The sequence below is a fragment of the Oncorhynchus nerka genome, linkage group LG6, assembly GCF_034236695.1.
Source record: "Oncorhynchus nerka isolate Pitt River linkage group LG6, Oner_Uvic_2.0, whole genome shotgun sequence".
Lineage (NCBI taxonomy): Eukaryota > Metazoa > Chordata > Actinopteri > Salmoniformes > Salmonidae > Oncorhynchus > Oncorhynchus nerka.
Window position 1 is genome coordinate 52302018 of NC_088401.1, and position 25003 is coordinate 52327020.

A 25003-nucleotide genomic window follows, 5' to 3' on the forward strand; every position below is an offset into this window, starting at 1 on the left:
TGTACTCTCTGACCATTTGCATTAAGTGACACCAATTTCATGCTGCACAGAATTCCACTGGTTGCGTATTGGCCATGCAGAATGCATGTGTGAGTATCCTGGATGGATAAGAGGAGGATGGTTATGAATCAACGACAAAATAACCACGTCAATACGAAATGCATGGGAGTGCGCTGCTCAGCATGCAATAATAAAACAAAATAGAATAGAATATCAATAGTCCACCGCACAATAGTTTCACCCCCAATTCATTAGACATTTTAGATAGGTCGAAATCAAATATTGAAAGGTTTTATAACAAAGATATAAACGTGTATTATGTTGTGTTCGTATTGTTCACCCGTAAGGACTAAACTGACTCGAGATATAATCGGTGACAGCAGTCATGCCAGATTAGCCCGGAAACAAAGAGAAGAAAAAAAAGTCAAATTTTAATTGTTTCCTAAAATAATCTTAATCCGATTTAGATCTCTCTATTCCTGTTTTTAGAAACAGGGGCACTGGAAACCGGGACCAGCACGAAATCCAAATCATTCAGATAGGATTTGATGTATTTTTTCTATGTGAAAAATATCGCAAGAGATTCTTCCAATCAATGCAAGGTGCACGCAGAAGCATACACCCGGGTTTCTTCACCATTCGTCCACAGTCAGTTTGACAATAAAGATGATAATAAAATAACGAAAAAACGAACTCACCTCGTGTTCTACAGAAAGAGACAGAGCAGGGTTGTGAACCGGGAGGGCCCAATGAAGTAACTAAAGAGAGAGAGCAGACAGAATAGCTTGTCGGAATCGGTAGAATACGTGTCCCGGACGGTGTGGTGCGTACTGTCATCGTATTGGGACTGTTCTCGACCGTTTAATCCCCGGCCCTGAGCTCAGAAATATCCCACTCCCTCCCTTCGTTTTCTCCTGCTCTCTCTCGCTCTATCAATTTTTCCTCCCTCTCCTCCACACTCATTATTGTTCGCTCCCTCCCCGTCGGCCTTGAGGACCTCCCTCACAAGGTCAGTTTGATTGAAGGCAAGAAAGATCATGCTTGATAGTAACATATTCAATAAAGATTATAATACTATGAGAAAAAACTGTGTCCGCAAACAAGTAAGAATGACAGTATATTGTAATAAACAATAATAAAAAACAATCACAAAATATGTTTTTTATTTAGTCACCTCTAAAAAATATATATTTTAGACAAAGGTTTAAATTGATACATAGTCAAGACTTGGGTTAGTAGAAATTCATCATAAATACATATTTTTTGCTTTGCCTTCCCCCCATTGTAGAGTTTGTACCTCTACGGACATTGTACTTAAAGTAATCCTTAAACGCAATTTCCGGTTTAAACAGTCACGCGTCCGTCAACAAGCACGAGTAGGGCTCCGAGAATCAAGGCAAAGGGCCAGCTTAATACTAAGGAAACCTCAGCCATAAAATCACAATCAGGTGAGGATAGAGTATAAAACCTTTACAGACCACGCCGAGATGTTTAAACTCGAGGGGTTAGAGCCGAAAATGGACCCAGAGGAGATGAAGAAAAAGATGCGACAGGATGTAATCTCGTCCGTGCGCAATTTTCTAATCTATATTGCCCTTCTCAGAGCCAGTAAGTATTGGTTTTCACATTGCTCTCGGGTTGCACACGTTCTGCTTGTTCTGCATTGCAGCCGACCGTGTCAGCGACTGCCGACTTACAAAGAACCTTGCATCAAAAATAACTACTCATTGTTATTTATAGATCAGTCAGTCACAATTTACCCATGATACATTACGGTTATTAAGTTCTCGAACACTGCCATTATCTCACAATATATTGTGTAATATATGGGTCAGTGCTATCCCTAAACCCAACTTCAATGGAGTAGGGAGGTCCCAAGGATCCAAGATAGCACAGACTGTAATGCATGTCGCACTCACCTGCTCAGTGTTCAGACAGGAGAATGTACAGTGAATCAATGACATAACTAGACGTGATCCTTTACAAATCATCCATCAGGTTGTGACCCCTAAACATGGTTCCCCTCTTTTGACCTGGGAGCCAGCTTTCTGGTCTTTGCATGAGAATGAATGGTCATTAATCTAGATAATATCCCCAAGGGTTTTGGTAGATATTTTGACCATAAACAGCACCTCAATCAAAAAGGAACATTTTATGGATAATTTACTAAGTTAAGTTTGGTTTGACTATTTATTTCCTTTGCCCCCACACAGCGCCGTATATCTTGAAGAAGTTGGACAGCATTTGAGACCATCTGCCTCCAGTATTCCCACTCGGGCAGTTTAATGCAACAAGGTCGATGGACATCACCATAACAGGGGAACAATTAACAAAGCGGCGAGTTAAACACCATCATACGGATCCTATATGGAAGACTTCTTTATAGGCTACAGTGGAGACATTACGTTGTGTCCCCCCATTGCACTTGAACATTAAGATGTAATTTGTAGTCATCGATGTGTCATCTGTTATTTTTCATGGTTACCTTTTATGTTAGTGCTCAATAAGAGAACATGTGATTTTGTTTTGAGTGTTTTGGCAATATTTTCCAAGGTCCCTTAATGAGAGTGTTGTGTAATTGGACATGTGAATTTTGTTGGTCATCACATGCAATAAAAAGACATGTTTAAATATTGATTGCATGGTTTTTGTTAATTATCATCAGGTATACATTTCTTGAAAAAGCAATGCCCAAAAGCAAGACCCCTTGAACTGTTCATTTGAAGATATTCTGTAGATTCTCAGGTATACAACAAATAGGGTGGTAGAGGGTATTATACCAAATTTGCTTCCCTCATAGATAACTGCTTGCCCCTTGGACTCCACAGCATCATGAAGGCAAGGGAGAAGAACTCTCAAGCAGTGCAGTACAGCAACCATCATTACCTGAATATGCCAAATGGGGGGCGCTCTTGTCTTATTTTTGAGGACATCAGAATTCTGACCATGAAGCTGGCGATTTCATAACTGAATCAGTGTAAACATTAGACAATGCAATTATTTCAAATGCAGGGTTTTTCTTCAGATAAGATTGCAAAATATTCTCATATATTATTACTTAAGAAGGGATGGGATGCATGCACGAATGAAGTGCAAGCCAGAAGGCAAGCAAGAAGATGCAGCCATGGGTGGGCCTGGGAGGTCATAGGTTCACCCACTTGGGAGCCAGACTCAGCCAATCAGAATTAGTTTTTCCCCACGAAAGTTATTACAGACATAAATACTCCTGAGTCTCAGACAATCCCACATGTGAAAAAGCTGGATGTGGAGGTCCTGGGCTGGTGTGGTTAAACATGGTATGCGGTTGTCAAGCTGGTTGGATGTACTGCCAAATTCTCTAAAATGACATTGGAGGTGGTTTATGGTAGAGAAATTAACATTCAATTATCTGGCAACAGCTCTGGTGGACATTCCTGCAGTCAGCATGCACCCTCAAGATTTGAGATATCTGTGACATTGTGTTGTGTGACAAAACTGCGCATTTTAGAGTGGCTTTTCATTGCCCTCAGCACAAAGCTGTTTAATCAGCTTTGTGATATGCCACACCTGTCCGGTGGATGGATTATCTTGGCAAATTATAAATGTTCACTAAGAGGGACGTAAACAAATGTGCATAAAATTCGAGAGAAATAAACTGGCATTTTTAAAAAATATTTTATTTCAGCTCATGAAAAATGGAACCAACACCTTATATGTTGCTTTTATATTTTTTTTCAGTATACATTTCAATAATTAGCAATCCTACATGTGGTGGATAAATTGAAGAGTTGAAAATATTTATCTGAAAACGAACTTATAGCCATTTATTGTTGCCCGTGTTGTAATCACCTCTAACCAGTTGGCTAAGGTAGCCTGTGTGCCCATGAGCTCCCATTTCTAGTCTAGATAGATGTTTATTTTGTGTATTCGATTAGCTAGCTAGTTTGCTAGTGAATGGCCAGTGTGAGCCAGCTTGCTAGCTACATTTTAGTCAGTAGCTGTACTTATAAATGCGGTGGTCACTGGATAAACTAGCAACGAGTTGAACATATTTGGCTGAAAACGAACGAATAGCCAGTTGTTGTTCCCAATGATGGAATCGCATCTTAGCTAACGTCGCCAATTAGGATTTCGCTAGCTATCTGAGCTGTTTTATAAGAAAACGATTGATATGAATCAAACAATGTTAGCAAGCCCTCCTCAGCGACAATGTTATTGTCAGATTTGTATTTTAATTTCATGTTAACTGTCATTGAAGTGGTTTCAGATATGAGACGATAGAAATTATACACCTCGTTTCGGTAAGGCTCAGTCACGCACGCACTCAAGAAGACTCAACCAATCACCCGACGGGATCTATGTAGATAGAGACTCATAAATATCCATAAAATCCCTCCCTTTAAATTCTGTCGATCAATATCACCCAACATACCAGTTACAGCCAATCAGCTGCTAACTGTCTCTTTCACCGCAGATGAGATCACTACACTGCCTGATACACCCGTGTGCTTTGCCTTTAACTCAGCGATGAGTTTAAAAAAAAGCATGGACTCAGTTATGACTATCATAAACTTTATCCGATCAACATATAGCCTAACATTGCTTGTTTCGTAGTTTGCTGAGCTCCATGATCTTCTATTACATCATGACTTTCAGTGGTTAAGCAAGGGTAATGCTCTCAAGCAGTGGCGATTTTAGCATGTAAATATTGGTGGGGCAAAATAGAAAAGTGGGATGCATGCCAGAAAACATCTTACCACTGCTACACCTGGCTATCAGCGGAGCCTAGTCTGGCAGCGAAACAGTTCATTCAGCCTAATTTACTGCCTTTGAAAAAACATAGCTGATATGGCTGACTTGCTTAAACAAATGTGGTTTCTAATGAAAATTGAGATGTACAAACTATGGCATAAGGGGACAGCAATAGGACGAGGCAATCAGTAATTTCGATTAAGACATTTGAGCGAGCTAGCTTGTATGTAGTCAATATAACTATTTGATTAGCACTTTTGAAATGTACAGCGACTGGTCGACACTGCTCTCAAGAGAGCAGCCTATGTGAGTTTAGGGAGTGACATCTTAATTTGCGACTACAGTTATTGACATGATTGAGAAACGTACATATTTTCTGATTAAATGTGTTATTTTCTCCTCTGATTTGAGCCCAAACAAAACACTCCATTTCCCTACAACTATTTGTTTAGCACTTTTGAAATGTACAGCGACAGAATTCAGAACATGGGCTGTTCTTACAGTGTTCTCCCTGTACACCAAGTCAGAACCATAGGATAAATAAAGGGGACATATAAACAGACAATGAAAGCTTTTACAATATTCAATGATTACATTTCTCTAAAACAGGTTATTGGCTACATTTGCACCACCAAGTCAAAACCGTAGGTGAAATTAAGAGGGGTAAATAGACCAAATTATTAGGGTGAGGTATATGGGCTACTAACATATTACTACACGACATACACATTGTATTACTTTCTTAGCTACAGTATACATATCTCCCTGGCATATTACATCATTTATGCAGTATCATACAATAAAAAAAATTCGACTCACCTTGTTGTGCTTTGCCCACTTGAACAGGAAGGTGGCTCGGCGGTCCTTCGTGGGCAAATTTTGTCATCAAAGTCTGGCATTCTCTGGATTTATGGTGCATTCAAAACAACTGGGAACTTGCAAAAAACAAGGTCGAATCATGATGATGTCATTGATCTTTAGGTCGTAGCTCTAGAAAGAGGCTGGATTTACAATTCCGAGTTGGATGACCGTTCAGGACGTACTTTCCCAGTCGGAGCTCGTTTATAGCCGACTTCCCAGTTGTCTTAAGTCAAGTTTTCACAGTTCCGATTTATCAGCGCGGCACAAATAATGCTTCATTGTCAACATAGCCAATGTTGAATGTTTATCATTTTAAACATGAAAAAGAACCCCTTAATCCCAGATTTGGGACCACATAGCCACTCCACTGAATAGCAGGCTAGTGATTTCTTTGTCATGCTTGCAGTTAGCCACTGTCACTGATTCCTTCCAAACCACTCATTGTTGAATTTTCGATTTCCAACTTGTTGTGTAATGTTTATGTCCAATGGCCGATGAGCGCCGATACGTTTTATCTATAATTTCTCTTCATTGTTCTCTTCATGTGACAAGGATTAAAAATGATTTGCCAGTAGATTGTCGACTTGATTCATGATGATGACTGCTAGCTAAGATTTTGAAAGTCCAATCAAATCTATACATATAACGTGATCTGATGTCATTTTATCTGTGGCCAATGACCTTGAGCCTTCTTGGAGGGGCACTTCTAATGTAACTCTATGGCAGCACCCAGGGGGCTAGAATTTTCTAGCTCTTACCCTTAGACATGGCGGTGACGTAGTGTCCCCATGAGTGACAGATCACTGAGCCAATCATCGCACAATGGTCCGTATTTTCTGCTGGCATGTCCTACCACCACAGAAAGCACTGAGCTAAGCTGAAACACCTGCATTTTGGAGCTGCCTTACTCAAGAAAACAAAAAAGAGACCATGTTTGTATGCTGCTTTATTGACTCAATGATATATCTTTTTTTTTTTTTTTTACATTGTTTGCAAACTGCTATGTGACACGTATTAATGCCAAAATAACATGCAAAACAGGCAAGACCCCCCCCCCCCCCAACAAAAATATACATTTTCTTTTTAGCAAAAAATGTGGCGCTCAAACCAGATGAGGGTCGCTATGTGAGTTTAGGGTGTGACATCTTCAATCAGTTGAATGGACTTAATTTGCGACTACATGGGAGGGATAAAACAGTTATTGACATGATTGAAAAACGTACATATTTTTAAATAAATCTGTTCTTTTCACCTCTGATTTGAGCCCAAACAAAACGCTCCATTTCTCTACACTGCTCAACTCTATTAAGTCATCAGTACAGATCACTCCCTTGATGTAGGAGTTTTTAGATGAACTGAAAGCTTTGCAACGAGATTTGAGGAGTTTAGTTTCCCCACAGAGGTGGTGCAGTTTGTTATAGGGGCCCGTTCTCTGCTGGTGAGGGGGGAGAGACTTCTCAGAAAAAGCTAGTCAACTGAGATAAGCCATGCATAAAAGGTTTCCAATGTGTAAATAAAAACAAAAGTTCACGCTACGTATGTAAAACGGACAAGAAAGTAGAAATTCATTAATGTAATGCAGGTCAACTGCGTTGTAAATACAAATGTGTTCCATTATTTCAACTATTTGAATTTAGCAGCATTTAATTGAATACACATACTTTATAAGATTATAATTGTCTTTGTGCATTGGTTTTTATACTGGTTTTAGGAAGAGTAATCCCATGTAGAAAATGTCTGGCCTCCCTGTTAATACCTTTTTGAAATCTGCCCCCCCCAAGAATATACAGTAGTTGAACAGCCCTTGTATACGCTATGAATGTCCCGCCCACTTCCTGGTGCAAGTCTAGTACTGATTTGGAATGTATGTCAAGCTCATGTCATCAAATTAATGAAAATGGGGTTATTTAAGATACATGTAAAATTATATTTGTTTTTGTGGATACATTTAACTTTTTTTTTTTTCAAAACAAAACGCAGTTGAAAACCTTCATGAAAGGCATCATGTAAAATTAATCCATGAAATACTATAATTTTACATAAATCTTAAATGACCACGTCTTCATGAATTTGATGATTTAACCTAGAAGCCTATTCAAAAACAGTATGGGACTGGCACCAGAGAGTAGGTGGTACTTTTATAGGTTATTCCAGGCATGAGCATAGGGACATTACACGATAAATTAGTTGTTGTATTATTCTGTTTTTCATATAATTTGTAACTGATATTTGTAAGGACAGAAGTGGTCTACAGTGTCAGACCTTTAGACCAATCAAATGAGTCCATAGACATTACATTTGCATCATAGTTTTTGTTATTACTAGCATTGCATCTATTGTGACAGAGCTGCCCATTGCTCGTTACCCGTAACCCAAGCTTGTCTGGGTTTAGTGTTTATGAGATCTATCTGGAGTTACATCAGGTCACTGACACTGAGTCTTGTCTCTGCCTGACCATTCAGTTGGACCATTCCTCATGTTCATCCTCAGGCTGAGATGGACTTCCCTGGTCACTTCGAGCACATCTTACAGCAGGTAAAAACACCAGAGTGTCTGTGTGTGGGGGGCCAACACTTCAGGTCCCACCGCTCCTTCCTGGCAGCCTGCAGTACACGCTTCAGGGCCCTTCTTAATGCAGTGGAGGGGGATGAAGGAGGCGGCGCTGAAGGAGCCCGTGTGATGGAGCTTGGACCCAGAGGTGGTGACTCCTGAGGCTTTCTCTGTCCTGCTGGACATGATCTACACCTCCGCTCTCACTCTGGGGGCATCTAATATAGCGGACGTGCTCCTGGCTGCCTCCCACCTGCACCTCAACACTGTGGTCAAGGCCTACAATCGCCATCTCACCTCCACCTCACACAATTTCCTCACATCACCTCCGTGTGGTTGGAGGTTACAAGTGCAGCAGCAGCAGCAGCAGTTCAGCCATGCAGTGAACCAGCAGCACCTGAGGCAGTCTCCATCCCAGGCAGCAGCCATGGCTGGGGTCAATTCCAGGCAGCAAAGATTTGTCCTGCTCCAGCAGCTGGGACTCAGACTAGTCACATCAGCTCTGGAAGGGAGCCTCGACAACAGGGAAACCGGGGCAGAGCCTAGCCCGGCTGGAGGCAGGGATGGAGGGGTTGGAGCCTAGATAGCAAACCAAGACCTGGGCCTTTCCTGCATTCTCAACCCCATAAGTCAGCTTTACAGTGGGCCATTAGGAGAAGACCACCATCAGTGAGGCTCAGACAGAAGGTCACTTCAAAGCTTAGAGGCAACAAACGCCTCCTCTTTCTGCTCTGCGTCCTCCCTTATGTTCCCAGTAACCTCTGTCCCCTTCCAGCAGGGCCACAGTTTCAGCAACAGCTTCATTCCCATGTCCCCATATGTAGTTGCAAACCGTAGTCTGGCTTTTTATGGCGGTTTTGGAGCAGTGGCTTCTTCCTTGCTGAGCGGCCTTTCAGGTTACGTCGATATAGGACTAATTTTACTGTGGATATAGATACTTTTGTACCCGATTCCTCCAGCATCTTCACAAGGTCCTTTGCTGTTGTTCTGGGATTGATTTGCACTTTTCGCACCGAACTACGTTCATCTCTAGGAGTCAGAACGTTCCTGAGCGGTATGACGGCTGTGTGGTACCATGGTGTTTATACTTGTGTACTATTGTTTGTACAGATGAAATGTGGTACCTTCAGGCATTTGGAAATTGCTCTCAAGGATGAACCAGACTTGTGGAGGTCTACAATTTATTTTCTTAGGTCTGATTTTTCCCATGATGTTAAGCAAAGAGGCACTGAGTTTGAAGGTTGGCCTTGAAATACATCCACAGGTACACCTCCAATTGACTCAAATTATGTCAATTAGCCTATCAGAAGCTTCTAAAGCCATGACATAATTTTCTGGAATTTTCCAAGCTGTTTAAAGGCACAGTCAACTTAGTCTATGTAAACTTCTGACCCACTGGAATTGTGATACAGTGAATTATAAGTGAAATAATCTGTCTGTAAACAATTTTTTGAAAAATCATGCACAAAGCAGATGTCCTAACCGACTTGCCAAAACTATAGTTTGTTAACAAGAAATGTGTGGAGTGGTTGAAAAACTAGTTTTTTTACACTAGATAAGTGTATGTAAACTTCCGACTTCAACTGATGACTAAGAAATCTCCTGAAACATGTCAATGACTTAATGTATGGGGTCTACAACAGTTACCAGTGACCTATTCTGCCACATCCCAGTGAAACCCAATTTGTAAGTCGCTCTGGATAAGAGCGTCTGCTAAATGACTTAAATGTAATGTAAATGTAACTGTAGTCTCGCTATTGTTATTTTACTCTGCTCTTTAAATACTTGGTTACTTTTATTTATTATATTTTTAAACTGCATTGTTGGTTATGGGCTTGTAAGTAAGCATTTCACTGTAAGCTGTTGTATTCGGCACATGTTTGATTTGATTTGACTATTGCACTGTTTTACATTGATGAAAAAAATAATAGTAATGTTGACCCGAACAGGTTCCCATACACAATTGATGATTTTGGAATGCACATACAGTGGGGCAAAAAAGTATTTAGTCATCCACCAATTGTGCAAGTTCTCCCACTTAAAAAGATGAGAGAGGCCTGTAATTTTCATCATAGGTACACTTCAACTGTGACAGACAAAATTAGAAAAAAAATCCAGAAAACCACATTGTAGGATTTTTAATGAATTTATTTGCAAATTATGGTGGAAAATAAGTATTTGTTCACCTACAAACAAGCAAGATTTCTGGCTCTCACAGACCTGTAACAACTTCTTTAAGAGGCTCTTCTGTCCTCCACTCATTACCTGTATTAATGGCACCCGTTTGAACTTGTTATCAGTATTAAAGACACCTTTCCACAACCTCAAACAGTCACACTCCAAACTCCACTATGGCCAAGACCAAAGAGCTGTCAAAGGACACCAGAAACAAAATGGTAGACCTGCACCAGGCTGGGAAGACTGAATCTGCAATAGGTAAGCAGCTTGGTTTGAAGAAATCAACTGTGGGAGCAATTATTAGGAAATGGAAGACATTCAAGACCACTGATAATCTCCCTCGATCTGGGGCTACACGCAAGATCTCACCCCGTGGGGTCAAAATTATCACAAGAACAGTGAGCAAAAATCCCAGAACCACACGGGGGGACCTAGTGAATGACCTGCAGAGAGCTGGGACCAAAGTAACAAAGCCTACCATCAGTAACACACTACGCCGCCAGGGACTCAAATCCTGCAGTGCCAGACGTGTCTCCCTGATTAAGCCAGTACATGTCCAGGCCCGTCTGAAGTTTGCTAGAGAGCATTTGGATGATCCAGAATAAGATTGGGAGAATGTCATATGGTCAGATGAAACCAAAATATAACTTTTTGGTAAAAACTCAACTCGTCGTGTTTGGAGGACAAAGAATGCTGAGTTGCATCCAAAGAACACCATAAACATCATGCTCTGGGGCTGTTTTTCTGCAAAGGGACCAGGATGACTGATCCGTGTAAAGGAAAGAATGAATGGGGCCATGTATCGTGAGATTTTTCCATCAGCAAGGGCATTGAAGATGAAACGTGGCTGGGTCTTTCAGCATGACAATGATCCCAAACACACCGCCCAGGCAACGAAGGAGTGGCTTTGTAAGAAGCATTTCAAGGTCCTGGAGTAGCCTAGCCAGTCTCCAGATCTCAACCCCATAGAAAATCTTTGGAGGGAGTTGAAATTCCGTGTTGCACAGCAACAGCCCCAAAACATCACTGCTCTAGAGGAGATCTACATGGAGGAATGGGACAAAATACCAGCAACAGTGTGTGAAAACCTTGTTAAGATTTACAGAAAACGTTTGACCTTTGTCATTGCCAACAAAGGGTATATAACAAAGTATTGAATAATTTTGCACGCCCAATTTTTCAGTTTTTGATTTGTTAAAAAAGTTTGAAATATCCAATAAATGTCGTTCCACTTCATGATTGTGTCCCACTTGTTGTTGATTCTTCACAAAAAAATACAGTTTTATATATTTATGTTTGAAGCCTGAAATGTGGCAAAAGTTCGCAAAGTTCAAGGGGGCCGAATACTTTCGCAAGGCACTGTATCTTATCCACAACTAGACAACTGAGATCCATCTCAATATGTTAAACACACATCTCAACTGGAATGAGAACAACAGAACATTACCATCACAACTACTAATTTACTATTTTAGATAAAGTATTTTGTACATTAAAGTGTTTCATAAGCACGAGAAGGCCACTGTAATGAATTAGTAGTGTGTGCACTCATTGTGGTGCTTATCTACGTCTTTCAAAGGAAGCCATGGCTGACCCTTAGGAGCGCTGTCAGAGAGTGCCAAGGCATGTTCTCAAAACGTCAATACTATACACTTCCTCCTTCAAAATTCAAGTCAAATACCACAAATGTGTTATTTCTTTAAACATTGTAAGATCTAAGCGCGAGAGGCAAAGGTTGACCTTCATGTTTGGAGAGCATGTTAATACAACTGCAATACTCCATCACAGATGTATTTCCTGGTCACTTACGGCTCGAACCTTCCTGGTAATGACTACTGATTGGGTGACCAGAATTATTCTAAGGAGGGGACAGAGGCAGAGTTGTATAGTCGTAGAGCAGCACTAGAATTTGAGTTCGCTGGGCATGTCTGTGCCCTGTAGGCCTGCCAGCAGGTTGTTGGCGGACAGCTCTGCCATGATGCCACGTGTGGAGTAGATGGCACTGCCAATGTGGGGTAAGACCACTGCAGGTGGAGAGAGGAGGGGAAATGTATTAGCAGGGACATGATCGCACTGCAGAGATTTGGTCGCAAAATAACTGGTTGATTTTAATGAGAAGATTTAAGAAAAAAAATATGATTGATTAATCTGGAAACATCACAACAGCAATCAGAGAGAAACCAATAGACGACACAGAGATGCCTCAGTAAACTGCCTTCCTCCCTCCGTTTCTCTCATGATCCTATTAACTCACCACAGTTTTTGAGGGTGAGGAGGGGGTGGTCGGTGGGGAGTGGTTCTGGGGTTGTGACATCCAGCCCAGCGCAAGCTATCTGACCACTGGACAGAGCCTGATACAGATCCTCCTGATTCACTACTGCACCCCTATCACACACACAGTGGAAGTTAGCTCTATATTTATAGCTTTGAACTGTGTTCATTTCAAAACCCAGTCCGTGTGGTTGGTTTGGCACTGCGCTACGTGTTTCATGGAGTACCTGCTGGTGTTGATGAAGACAGCAGTGTTCTTCATCTTGCAGAAGAAATCCTTGTTACACAGCCCCTGGGTATCTGGTGTGAGGGCGCAGGACACCACAACAAAATCACTCTCAGACACCAGCGTGTCCAAGGGCACTGCAACAGAGAGGAGGGCAGAAGAGAGAGGAAGAAACAATCAAATAAACATCTCATCTGATTCTCACCCTCTCGGACTTTGCTGTTTCCCCAAGCCCTTCCAACCCTGCTCACCGTATTCTCCTTCCACTTCAGCAGCATATGATTTGTCTGTTCTTCCAGAGTACAGGAGCTTCTTCACTCCAAACGGTTTCAGCCTCCTGGCTATGGCCATACCTGAGGGAAAACAGCATTGACTCCAGACAATCAATCAATCAAGCAATGAATAAGCCCTTTTGTCCTGCCCTTTCAGCTACTATATGGATTGTATAGACCTCACTAAGGGCAGGAGTCACAGAATCCAGTAAGTCAATCCAGCAATCACCGTCACTCTACCTATGCGTCCCAGTCCAATAACCCCAACAGTGCTGCCTGACAGACCATAACCACACAACCACAGAGGTTTCCAGGTGCTCCAGCCTCCACTGAGAGAGAGAGAGATTTTTAAAAAGTGAATTGAGGACACATTCTGTTGTACTCATATTCATTTTAGATAGAAGTGTGGTTAGGCAACACATGGATAAAGTATCACTGTACAACATGTCAGAGTGATCCTCTGGAGCTGGAGTCTATTTGAGGGAAATGTATCTGTGTTTATTGGGTACTGACTTTATAACCTCCACCATGCCCTCTGGTAGCCGCCGAGCTGTAGCCAGGAGCAGGGCGACGGTCAGCTCCGCCGTGGCATCAGTCGAGACGCCTGGAGTATAGCCCACACGCACCCCTCTGCACAGAACATGGAGAGGACGGCACAATGAGAGTTGCTGACTTCGATGTGAGGCTAAAGGCATTTGATAGTTGGCCTTACCGTTTCTTGATCTCATCCATGGCCATGTGGTCAAATCCAACAGATAAGGTACTTATCACCTTCAGGTTTGGACCTGGACACAAATCCATGGTTACGTGTTAGGAAAAGACAGAATGGAAACTATCATACAACACATATACTGTTTAACACATGTCTAGCAGCCTCGTGAATTCCATATATTGAAAAATACTGAGAGGTGCTGTTTGAGTTAATCTGATCCAGGATATGTCCAGTGTACCTGCTGCGTCCAGAACTTCAGTGTCGATCTTGTCCGACAGGAGACACAGCAGCCCATGGGCCCCCGCCACGCCCTTCAGAAGCTCCGCCCTTGAAACAGGCTCATCCGAGTCCCACAGTAAAATCTTACATCTGTTTCCATGGAAACGAGGGAGAGACTAGATTAAGATGAGACAAAGACAATTCAGAACATTTCCTTCATAGTACAATATTCTCTGTGTATTCTGGGTGGTCTGTCTGTTTTTTCACGGTGTCCGTCTCTTTCTCTTCCCCTTACAGACAACCTTACCCATCGCTTTAATCTTTATTATACCTCTTTACTTTTGTTAAATGTTGCATGGATGTTTGTAAGTGTTATAACGCCTTAGGAAACATATTACAAGTTCAGAGTACCCGCTATAACGTGTGAACCTGGAATAAAGGTCATCAACAACTCCAGTAAACTGGATGTAACAATTACCCTTCACTTCATATGTGTGTGAAAATGTGTGCAATGCATTTATACAGCAGTAAGTAGACTAGCACTAGAATTAAGTAGCACTACTATGACACAAATCCTTAGATGTCACACAGTCACAGGCGTGCACGATAGATGAAAAGTGACAGCGCATGAAAAACTCGTTAGGCTAGTTAGCCAAGTATATCTCAACTGAGATGTACTTGGCTATATTAGTTGTACTTGGCTATAGGTTACCACATTCTCGCCAGCAGATCTGACCTGCTTGCTTACAGCTGCACTAGGGTCGGACAACATTCCCGAATTGTCCCATTATCCCAACTGTTACAACAAGAATCCTTAATTAAGTAAACTGCCGTTTTCATCCTCTTGTCAACTAGCAGTTGCAACAGCAGCCATTATGGAATGTCAGGTCGCGTTGAACAACAGATGAGCAGATTGGCTGACACTGCCATTCCAAAATGGCTTCTGCGGCTTCTGCTATGTAGCATGAGGATGAAAAGGACAGTTTCCCAAAAATGTGCAGTCATTCAATCTTCTTGGTGTAACAGTTGGGATAATGGGGCAATTTGGAGTTCAACGCATTTCTCCTCCCTGGATTGAGATTTGTTTTCCGAGTCATATCTTGTGCCATCTCTGCAGTGTCACAATATACACCGGAATGCTGTCCGACCCTAAAGCAGCCGTAAACGAGCAAATCGGATCTGCTGGCTACATACACTCCAGCCTGTGACAAAATCTTCAAACCCTCCTGTGGGATGCGTCTTGTTATGAACACCTTCATGATCTTCTGTTCAGTGTACATCCTCCGAAGGACGGGAAACGTCAGAATAACTGCTTGAAATAACGTCCCGAATCTCCCTACAGTTATAGCTAAGTTTGCTGATTGTTTAGTGTTCACACTGACATTTAAACGTGTGCACTAAAGGAACACTTCACCACGGTTCGCTATGTGGCACCACTTACCAAGTGTAGGGAAAACAACATTGCGCATGTGCAGTACTGCATTCGATTCCTGAGAGAGACTCATTGGGAGAATCTCCTTCTCTCCTCCTTCTCAAAATCCATTGGATGAGAAAGCCAGAGGTCCCGCCCCTCTGACCTTCTCCTCCAATAGTGGCTATTGTAACTATTGGAAACCTTTTCCCACTCCCGCGTCATTGGGCAGATTAGGTTTACAGAAATCCCTAAATAAATGTGAATGAATCATCATGTCAATAAATCATTCACTTGGAGTAACAAAACAGGTTCCAGACAATCCAGAATAGATGTTTGGCTTATATCCAAATGTATTGATAGTGAGTGTGTTACTACAAATATTTGTACTACTCCCCTCACAGACCATAGGGCTATTTACATTGATATCAAAATATTTACCCCTGATACGAACCTTGGTAGAGCATCCTACTGGAAGCTAAATAGCTCATTATTAAATAATGAAATAGTTACATTTGAGGTTAAAGATCTGCTCTCACACTTTTGGGAAAGGGCTTGTGAAGAAAAATCTTATTGCAAGAACTGGGAGCTCTTTAAATTTGAGGTGTCCAAATATCTTAGAAAATATGGTCGTAATCTTGCTAAGACCAGAAGAGCTGAGGAGGAAAAGGTGATCATTAAGATAACTTCCCTTTCTCAGAGGTCCCCAGCCGACCTCTTGGGGGAGGAGAAGATGGAACTAATTGAGTTACAAAATAAACTGGATAATATATATAAATTAAAAGCAGAAGGAGCCTTTATTAGATCTAGGAAAAAATGGATTGAGGAGGGAGAACAGAATTCATCCTATTTCTTTAGACTTGAGAAATTTCACTCTAAAAATAACACTATCCATAAGTTAAACATTGATGGTGTTATTACAGATGACCAAAAATTAATCGCTAACTACTGCAGCAATTTTTTACAGAAAATTGTATAGCTCTACGTACTGTCAGGAATCCACAGGTATGTTTTCTAACTCACTGAATAATGTTCACTCTATCAGTGATATAGAATCTAAACAGTGTGATGAACCCATCAAAGTTGAAGAGATTATAGAGTCTATCAAACATCTAAAGAACAATAAATCACCAGGTGTTGATGGAATTACATCAGAATTTTACAAATAATGTTCTGAACAAGTAGCTCCCTTCATATTTGAAGTCTTTTTAGAGAGTATTAAAAACAATGTTCTCCCTCCTACAATGAGTCAGGGGTTAATAACACTGATACCTAAACCTAAAAAAGAAGTGCTGCTCATCGATAACTGGCGTCCAATTTGTCTTCTTAATAATGACTATAAGATATTTGTCACGACTTCTCATGAAGTCGTTGCCTCCCCTTGTTCGGGAGGTGCTCGGCGTTCGACGTCACCGGTCTTCTAGCCATCATTGATCCATTTTTCATTTTCCATTGGTTTTGTTTTGTCTTCCCACACACCTGTTTTCAATCCCATTCATTACCTGTTGTGTATTTAACCCTCTGTTTCCCCTCATGTCTTTGTCAGAGATTGTTTATTGTCAGTGTAGTGGTTTTTGTATAGGTGCCCGACGGGTCTTCGTACCCATATTTGTTTATATTAATTTTTCTATTTAGTGTTATGGAGCATGTTACTTGGACATTTATTAAAATACTCCATTTTACACTCCGTTTGACTCTCCTGCGCCTGACTTCCCTGCCACCTATACACATATATCTGACAATATTAGCCTCACTACTTGCAAAAATAATTAAAGAAGTCCTGGACGCAATCATTGATGAAACACAGTCTGGCTTCATGAGGAACAGATATATTTCTAACAATGTCAGACTAGTATTAGACGTACTTTACTACTCAGACCTAATAACTGACGATAGCTTCATATTATTTTTATAAAGCATTTGACACAGTAGAGTATCAGGTTCTCTTCCACTCCCTTGAGAGACTTGGCTTTGGGGATTTTTTCTGTAAGGCTATTAAGACTCTCTATGCAAATGGTAACAGCTCTATCAAATTGAAATATGGCACCTAGATTTGAGTTAAAGAGAGGAATTAGGCAAGGTTGTCCTATCTCTCTGTACCTGTTTTCATTAATCACCTAACTTCTTGCAAATTCTTTAAATAATAGTCCTGTACAAGGTATTTCCATAGCTGGTAAAGAAATTATTATAAGCCAGCTGGCTGACGATACTACACTTTTTCTGAGAGACGCTAACCAAATTCCCATATCGATCAATGTGATACAATCCTTTTCCAAAGCGTCTGGTCTATATCTTAACATTAAGAAATGTGAACTCATGGCTGTCAAAGATTGTGTGACACCTTCATATTATGGTATTCCAGTAAAAGAAGAACTTACATATTTAGGCATAACCATTACAAAGGATCAGAAGTCTAGAAGCTTACTAAATTTAAACCTCTTATTAAAAAAAACCAGAAGAAACTAAATCAATGGCTACAGAGGGACTTATCTTTAAAAGGAAGAGTCCTAATAACCAAGGCTGAAGGGATCTCTAGACTAACATATGGTGCTCTGTCTTTATATCTTGAACTGTAAAATAAGCAAGGAGATAGACCAGATGCTTTTCAACTTTCTTTGGAGAAACCGTACCCATTGCAGGTGCTTCTACACCTGCATTGCTTGCTGTTTGGGGTTTTAGGCTGGGTTTCTGTACAGCACTTTGAGATATCAGCTGATGTACGAAGGGCTATATAAATAATTTGATTTGATTTGAGTTGAGTTGAGTTGATTAGGAAAACTGTTGTAATGAACACTAATGAGAATGGTGGACTGAATTTTCTGGACTTTACTACTTTAAATAATACTTTTAAGATCAATTGGATAAAACAATTCCTAAGAAGACCCACTTCTATCTGGAATTTTATTCCTCATCATGTCTTCTCTACTTTTGGTGGCCTTAACTTCATGTTGTTTTGCAATTATAATATTGACAAAGTTCCAGTGAAACTTTCTGCTTTTCATCGGCAGGTTTTCTTGTCATGGTCCTTCATTTATAAACACAATTTTTCTCCACACAGATATTATATATGGAATAATCGGGATATATTGTATAAAAATACCTCTCTGTTTTTAGAATATTGGTTCCGAAATAATATCCTATTGGTGAGCCAACTGGTAAATGCAGAGGGTCTTTTACTCAGTTATAAGGAATTCTTATCACTTTACAAGGTCCCTGTAACACCTAAAGATTTCGTAATTGTTTTAGATGCCATTCTCTCAGGTGTTGATTTATTATTCAGGAACATGTCAAGACCTGACCCTCAGAGCCTACCTTCTGTTGACCCTGTTGACTCATCAGTAGGAAAGATTTGTTTCTCTTTTGGTCCATTCAACAACAGAGCGATATGATCCTTGTTTCAGCAGGATGTTGTATCTATACCTTATGTCATGCCTTATTGGAATGGATTTATTGATAATATCTGTTGGAAAAAAAGTTTGGATGTTGCCACACACATACCTACTTGTTAACAAAATTAAGGAAGTTTCCTTTAAAATTATTCATAAATATTATCCTGCCAACCACTATATGAAGAAGTTTAAGGAAAACATCAACTCAAATTGCTCCTTTTGTAACGACCACCCAGAAACAGTTTTGCATCTTTTTTGGCATTGTATGCATGTAAGAAAACTGTGGCAAGACATCAGTAGATTTATAATTGAACACATTTATGAAGATTTTACACTATTGTGGAGAGATGTACTGTTTGGATTCTTTACATACAATAAAAATAAGCGGAATCATTATTATGTAATTAATTTCATTATTCTTTTGGCCAAATTTCATATACACAAATGTAAATTTACAAACAGAAAACCACATTTTCGTACCCTACAAAAAGAAATTGAACTGTATTTTAAGACGGTTAAATGCTCTACTAACAAAAAAGCTGTTAGAATTGTAAGTATATGCATGTCCCTTAAGGTCCTTGTGTAATTGTAATGTGATATTGTACTCCTTAGCCCCGCCCCCAGCCCCACCCCTAGCTCGATTGTCTATTGTTTGTAATCTATGTATGCTTGTGTTCCCTCATGTGCTTTATGTATTGATTTGTTATTATTAAAAAATATATGTAAAACAAATAATTACAAAAATAATGTGTAAAGTGATCAAAAAAATGAAGTGAATTGTGCAAGACATTTTTATGAATAAAACAATAAGTAGAATATTGTTTTTAAACTTGTGCATGTTTTTCTCCTCTGACAAAACAAAAGCAGATTTAAAAATGATTATGCGTTAAAAATAGGATTTACATCAGTATCCTCGATGAAAGGTGGCTATTAACGAGAGGACACTTCTGTTTGCCTACTAAAGGGTGTCCACTAGATAACACAGCCACAAAGTCAAATGGTCTATTATCGTACAAATTCATTAAAAAAATATATACATTTTTGGTCTTAATTTAAGGTTAGGGTAAGTCTATCAGTGTGGTTAAGGTTAGGTTTAAAATACAATTTTAAGAAGATCAATTGTAGAAATAGGCGGGGCTTATGAGTTTGTGGCTGTAGTAACTAGTGACGACCCTACTAACGAAATATCACGCTCCTCGAACACGGGTCACGGAGGAGAGAGGATATGGAGGACCGTCTTTTTTTCCGAACGAGAATCTCTCTTGGATGCGTTTTGCTGCGTTCATATGCCGCATTTACGTGCAAATCGGAACTAGGAATCTCAGAAATGCCCGACATGCAAACTGGTTGTAGTTATACACGTGCCGCGTTCAATCAGTTAGCAAGAATGTCAGAGTTTCCAAGTTCCTGACTAGCACGTAAATCATAACGTGTGTACACTAGCACGTAAAACATAACATGTGTACAATGAATTGGTTAGAGAGAGGTCTCAAATACCACTTTAATTTGTATCCCCTGTAGCTGCATGCTGCGTTCCACTTGAACAGCCCTCCAACTGGCAATTACTAGTGGGAAACTCATCTATCATTCTATTGGTGCTTTCAAGACAAATGGGAAATCTGGTTCAACAGATCAATTCATGACGTCAGTATCATTAGGTCAGAAAGTTGGAGCTCTAGAGAGATGCTTGAGTTTCTGACTTGGAATTCCAAGTTGGTTCCTGAGTGGTGCAGCGGTCTAAGGCACTGCATCTCAGTGCTAGAGGTGTCACTACAGACCCTGGTTTGATTCCAGGCTGTATCACAACCAGCTGTGGGAGTCTCATAGGGAAAAGGTATATTTTAAGCTTAGGCGTTAAGTTTAGGGTTATGGTTAGAATTAATGTAAGGGTTTGGGGGTTAGGTTCAGGGAAAATATAATTTTGAATGGAAATGAATTTTAGATCCCCACAAGGATAGAAGAACATAACGTGTGTTTAAATGTGTGTGTGTTCTTCTATGCTAAACACTATTGTGTGTTTGCAGTTGAAGGACCTGCGGTTTGAGTGGACGAAACATAGGACTTTGCTGCTGAATGACGTCACACACCGTGACCAGGGGCTCCACTCTATCAAACTGTCCTCTGGATTCACCTATGAGACCGTTCGCCTCACTGTCTCAGGTTCAGGGGCTCCCAAGTGGCGCAGTGGTTGAAGGCACTGCATCTCAGTGATTGAGGCATCACTACATGCCCTGGTTCAATTCCAGGCTGTATCACAACCGGCCTTGATTGGGAGTCCCATAGGGCGGCTCACAATTGGCCCAGCGTGGTTAGGTTTTGGCCGGGGTAGGCCATCATTGTAAAAAGAATTTGTTCTTAACTGACTTGCCTAGTTAAATAAATAAAAGATGACTTGTTCAAAAAAAAATCCTAGTCGGAGCTAGTTTTTTTCAGAGTTCCCAGTTATCTTGAATGCACTGAAGTCGGATGTTGGAGATTTCTGAGCTCTGAGTTCCCAGTTCCCAGCAGTTTTGAACATGACATTAGCTCCCACTTCTCCCACATGTTGATCTCTGACGTCACCTACTAAGAAAATAACCTTGACGACAGCATTTCCGGCAGTTAAATGCAACAACAAAACTTTATTTTTTAAAATAAATCTACTAATATATTTTTTTTAAACCATAAATTGTTAACAAGCATGATAGCTGTACTTATAGTTTATGGTTTATGTAGCTTGTTTGCCATTAGCAAGTCAGCGTTTCTCAACAAGTTCAAAGCATGTGAATGCTTCCAACTGGTATTTACGACTTCACAACTGGTCAATTCCCTCCTCCCACTTGGTTACGAAAGCAGCATTAGTCCCTACACACTGAGTATACAAAACATTATGAATACCTGCTCTTTCCATGATTTAGACTGACCAGGTGAATCCAGGTGAAAGCTATGATCCCTTATTGATGTCACTTGTTCAATCCACTTCAATTGGTGTAGATGAAGGGGAGGAGACAGATTAAAGAAGGATTTTTATGTCTTGAGGCATTGTGTATATGTACCATTCAGAGGGTGAATGGGCAAGACAAAAGATTTAAAACCTCTACAGGATCGGTGTCCCTATACCGGGGCGGTTGATGCTAACGTGCGCTAACGTTTGCTAATGTGACTAGAAGGACGTTGTAAGTAACAGAACACTTTCGGGAACATAGACACGTCTTATATGGGCAGGAAGTTAAAACTCTCGTTAATCTAACTGCACTGTCCAATTTACAGTAGCAATTACTGTGAAAAAGGACCATGCTATTGTTTGAGGAGAGTGCACAACAACAAAAAATGTATCACGGAAACTGGTTTGATACATTCACCTCTGAAGGTGATTTGTCATCCTGAGGGTCCCAGAGATAAAATGTAGCATAGTTTTGTTTGATAAAATACATTTGTATATTCAAATGCAGGTAGTCTAGTGGTTAGAGCATTGAACTAGTAACCGAAAGGTTGCTAAAATGAAGGTAAAAATCTGTCGTTCTGCCCCTGAACAAAGCAATTAACCCACTGTTCCTAGGCCATCATTGTAAATAAGAATTTGTTCCTACCTACCTCATTTGCACACACTGTATATAAACTTTTTCTATTGTATTATTGACTGTATGTTTGTTTATTCCATGTGTAACTCTGTGTTGTTGTTTGTGACGCATTGCTTTGCTTTATCTTGGCCAGGTCGCAGTTGTAAATGAGAACTTGTTCTCAACTAGCCTACCTGGTTAAATAAAGGTGAAATTAAAAAAATTTAAAAACTGACTTGCCCAGTTAAATAAAGGTTAAATAAAAATACAAAAAATAACTGAACCCCTGCTGTCTCTGGCTCCACACCCACCCCGCCCAGCCATCTAGATGTGTGAAAGTTAGTGTGCTGTATAAGCTAATGATCCATCATGAATGACATTCCTGGGAGTGTGTAAACTTACATTTTGTATTACCATATCATGTTTGTATGTTCTCTATAGTTATGTACTTGAAAATGGATCAATTGACCAATTCGGCACATTTTGACAGACTTGATACAAAATACTGTGCAGTACTGCAATGCTTCACTGGGTCAATCTGCAACGTTGGACACACTGCTGCCATCTAGTGGCCAGAATCTAAATTGCGCCCAAACTGCAATATTAAATCATGGCCTTTTTCTTGCATTTCAAAGATGATGGAACAAGCAAAAAAAAAATGAAAACGCATGTTTTTGGTTTGTATTATCTTTTACCAGATCTAATGTGTTATGTTCTCCTACATTAATTTCACATTTCCACAAACTTCAAAGTGTTTCCTTTCAAATGGTATCAATAATATGCATATCCTTGCTTCAGGTCCTGAGCTACAGGACTTGGGTAAGTCATTTTAGGCGAAAATTGAAAAAAAAGGTTTGATCCTTAAGAGGTTTTAAGTGCCTTTTTAAAATGTATTTTTATTTAACTGGTCAAGTCAGTTAAGAACAAATTCGTATTTACAAAGGCGGCCTACAAAAGGCCTCCTGCCTTTTATAATATAGGACAAGATACAGATCATGACAAGAGAGACAACACCACACTACATAAAGAGAGACCTAAGACAACAACATAGCAAGGCAGCAACACAACATAACAACAACATGGTAGCAACACAACATGGTAGTAGCACAAAACATGGTACAAACATTATTGGGCACAGGCAAAAGCACAAAGGGCAAGAAGGTAGAGACAATAATAAATCACACAATGCAGCCACAACTGTCAGTAAGAGTGTCCATGATTGAGTCTTTGAATGAAGAGTTTGAGATAAAACTGGGTATGGTAGTAGGTGCCAGACGCACCAGTTTGTGTCAGGAGCTGCTAGGTCTTTCCCGCTCTACAGTTTCCCATGTGTATCAAGAATGGTCAAAGGAAATCGAGCCAACTTGGCACAACTGTGGGAAGCATTGGAGTCAACATTGGCCAGAATTCTGAAGGCATTTACAGAGTCATATTTGACAACAAAATCTTTCTTTGGCTGTACATCCCATATGTGATCTCTCATTTCGGTTAAAGCTATTTCTGTCTGTTGATTTGTTTTTGTTTGTTTTTCTGCTTTCCATAATGCCAGGACAATTTCTTGTTGTTGATCTAAAAAAATATAATAATTGGGTGGGTACTTAAATTTGTTCTATTTCACATGTACAAGTGTGTATTACATGCATATGTGAACAGTGGTGTAAAGTACTTAAGTCGTCATTTTTGGTATCTGTATTTTACTATTTTTATTTTTGAAAACTTTTACTATTACTTCACTATATTCCTAAAGAAAATAATGTACTTTTACTCCATACATTTTCCCTGACTCACAAAAGTACTTGTTACATTTTGAATTCTTAGCAGAACAGCAAAATGGTCCAATTCACGCACTTATCAAGAGAACATCCCTGGTCATCTCTCCTGTCTCTGATCTGGTGGACTCACTAAACACATGCTTCGTTTGTAAATTATGTCTGCGTGTTGGAGTGTGCCCCTGGCTATCCATAAATAAAAAAAACAAGACTGGTTTGCTTAATATAAGGAATTTGAAATTATTTAGACTTTTACTTTTGATACTTAAGTACATTTTATAAATCACATTTACTTTTGATACTTTTCTATCTTTTACTTAAGTATGAGAATTGGGTACTTTTTCCACCACTGTGTGTGAATTAGAAATATGTTTTTTTGCATATCCCAACTCCACTTGAGACACCCTCGAAGAGTGGAATCACGGCCGGGTCTGCCATTAGCAATTGGGGTTAAGTACCTTGTTCAAAGGCACATCACCAGATTTTCACCTATTCATCCTTTCCCTGCCTTTACTGATTTCTGGGCATCCAACGTCCAATGAATGAATAAATAGATACTCATAATAAGATGATCAATATGAAATAAATAAAAGCATCATCAGTGTTCTTGTTTGTTTATGCAGTAGCACATGTAACAGTTAATGAGATGGAAATATGTCAATACAGTTTGTTATAGGCCTACACAGCAGTTACGTAGTTATATAACAAGTATATGGTTTGTGGAAAGTAGCCTGCACTATACATAACTAAAATAACCGGATTCGTGCAGATAACTCACAAAAGCAAAACAACCTAAATCAATAGCATATTCATCATTATAGAAATCTTGCCATTTCCCCTTTAAGAAAACCCATCCTACATGCCCCTCCTTGTAG

The 25003-nt window shown here is 40.1% G+C and overlaps 3 protein-coding genes across 5 annotated transcripts in view; 1 reads left to right on the forward strand and 2 right to left on the reverse strand.

The window, feature by feature from the left end:
* Positions 1–926, reverse strand: part of LOC115130590 (FERM and PDZ domain-containing protein 1-like) — a 43583-nt gene extending 42657 nt beyond the window's left edge. For both annotated transcript variants that reach the window (XM_065019649.1, XM_065019647.1), the window contains exon 1: positions 699–926. The gene's annotated coding sequence lies outside the window, so the exon portion shown is untranslated. The remainder of the gene's footprint in view (positions 1–698) is intronic.
* A 409-nt stretch (positions 927–1335) lies between these two features.
* On the forward strand, positions 1336–2637 carry LOC115131149 (mitochondrial import receptor subunit TOM5 homolog). Its single transcript, XM_029662742.2, has 2 exons — positions 1336–1608; positions 2214–2637. Exons 1-2 carry the CDS (start codon positions 1488–1490, stop codon positions 2246–2248), a joined length of 156 nt encoding a protein of 51 aa, XP_029518602.1. The 5' UTR covers positions 1336–1487; the 3' UTR covers positions 2249–2637.
* Positions 2638–10264: 7627 nt separating this feature from the next.
* On the reverse strand, positions 10265–15474 carry LOC115130593 (glyoxylate reductase/hydroxypyruvate reductase-like). Of its 2 annotated transcripts, none has more exons than XM_029661881.2 (9): positions 15274–15474; positions 14040–14196; positions 13802–13874; positions 13603–13719; positions 13330–13418; positions 13069–13170; positions 12819–12954; positions 12575–12705; positions 10265–12344 (listed from the first exon to the last, which is right to left on the reverse strand). In XM_029661881.2, the coding sequence occupies exons 1-9, from the start codon at positions 15298–15300 to the stop codon at positions 12223–12225; spliced, it is 954 nt and encodes a 317-aa protein (XP_029517741.1). In that variant the 5' UTR covers positions 15301–15474; the 3' UTR covers positions 10265–12222. The 2 variants fall into 2 exon arrangements, with proteins under 2 accessions (XP_029517741.1, XP_029517740.1); XM_029661880.2 differs by having other exon boundaries at positions 14040–14170; positions 15215–15474.
* Positions 15475–25003: the final 9529 nt, after the last annotated feature.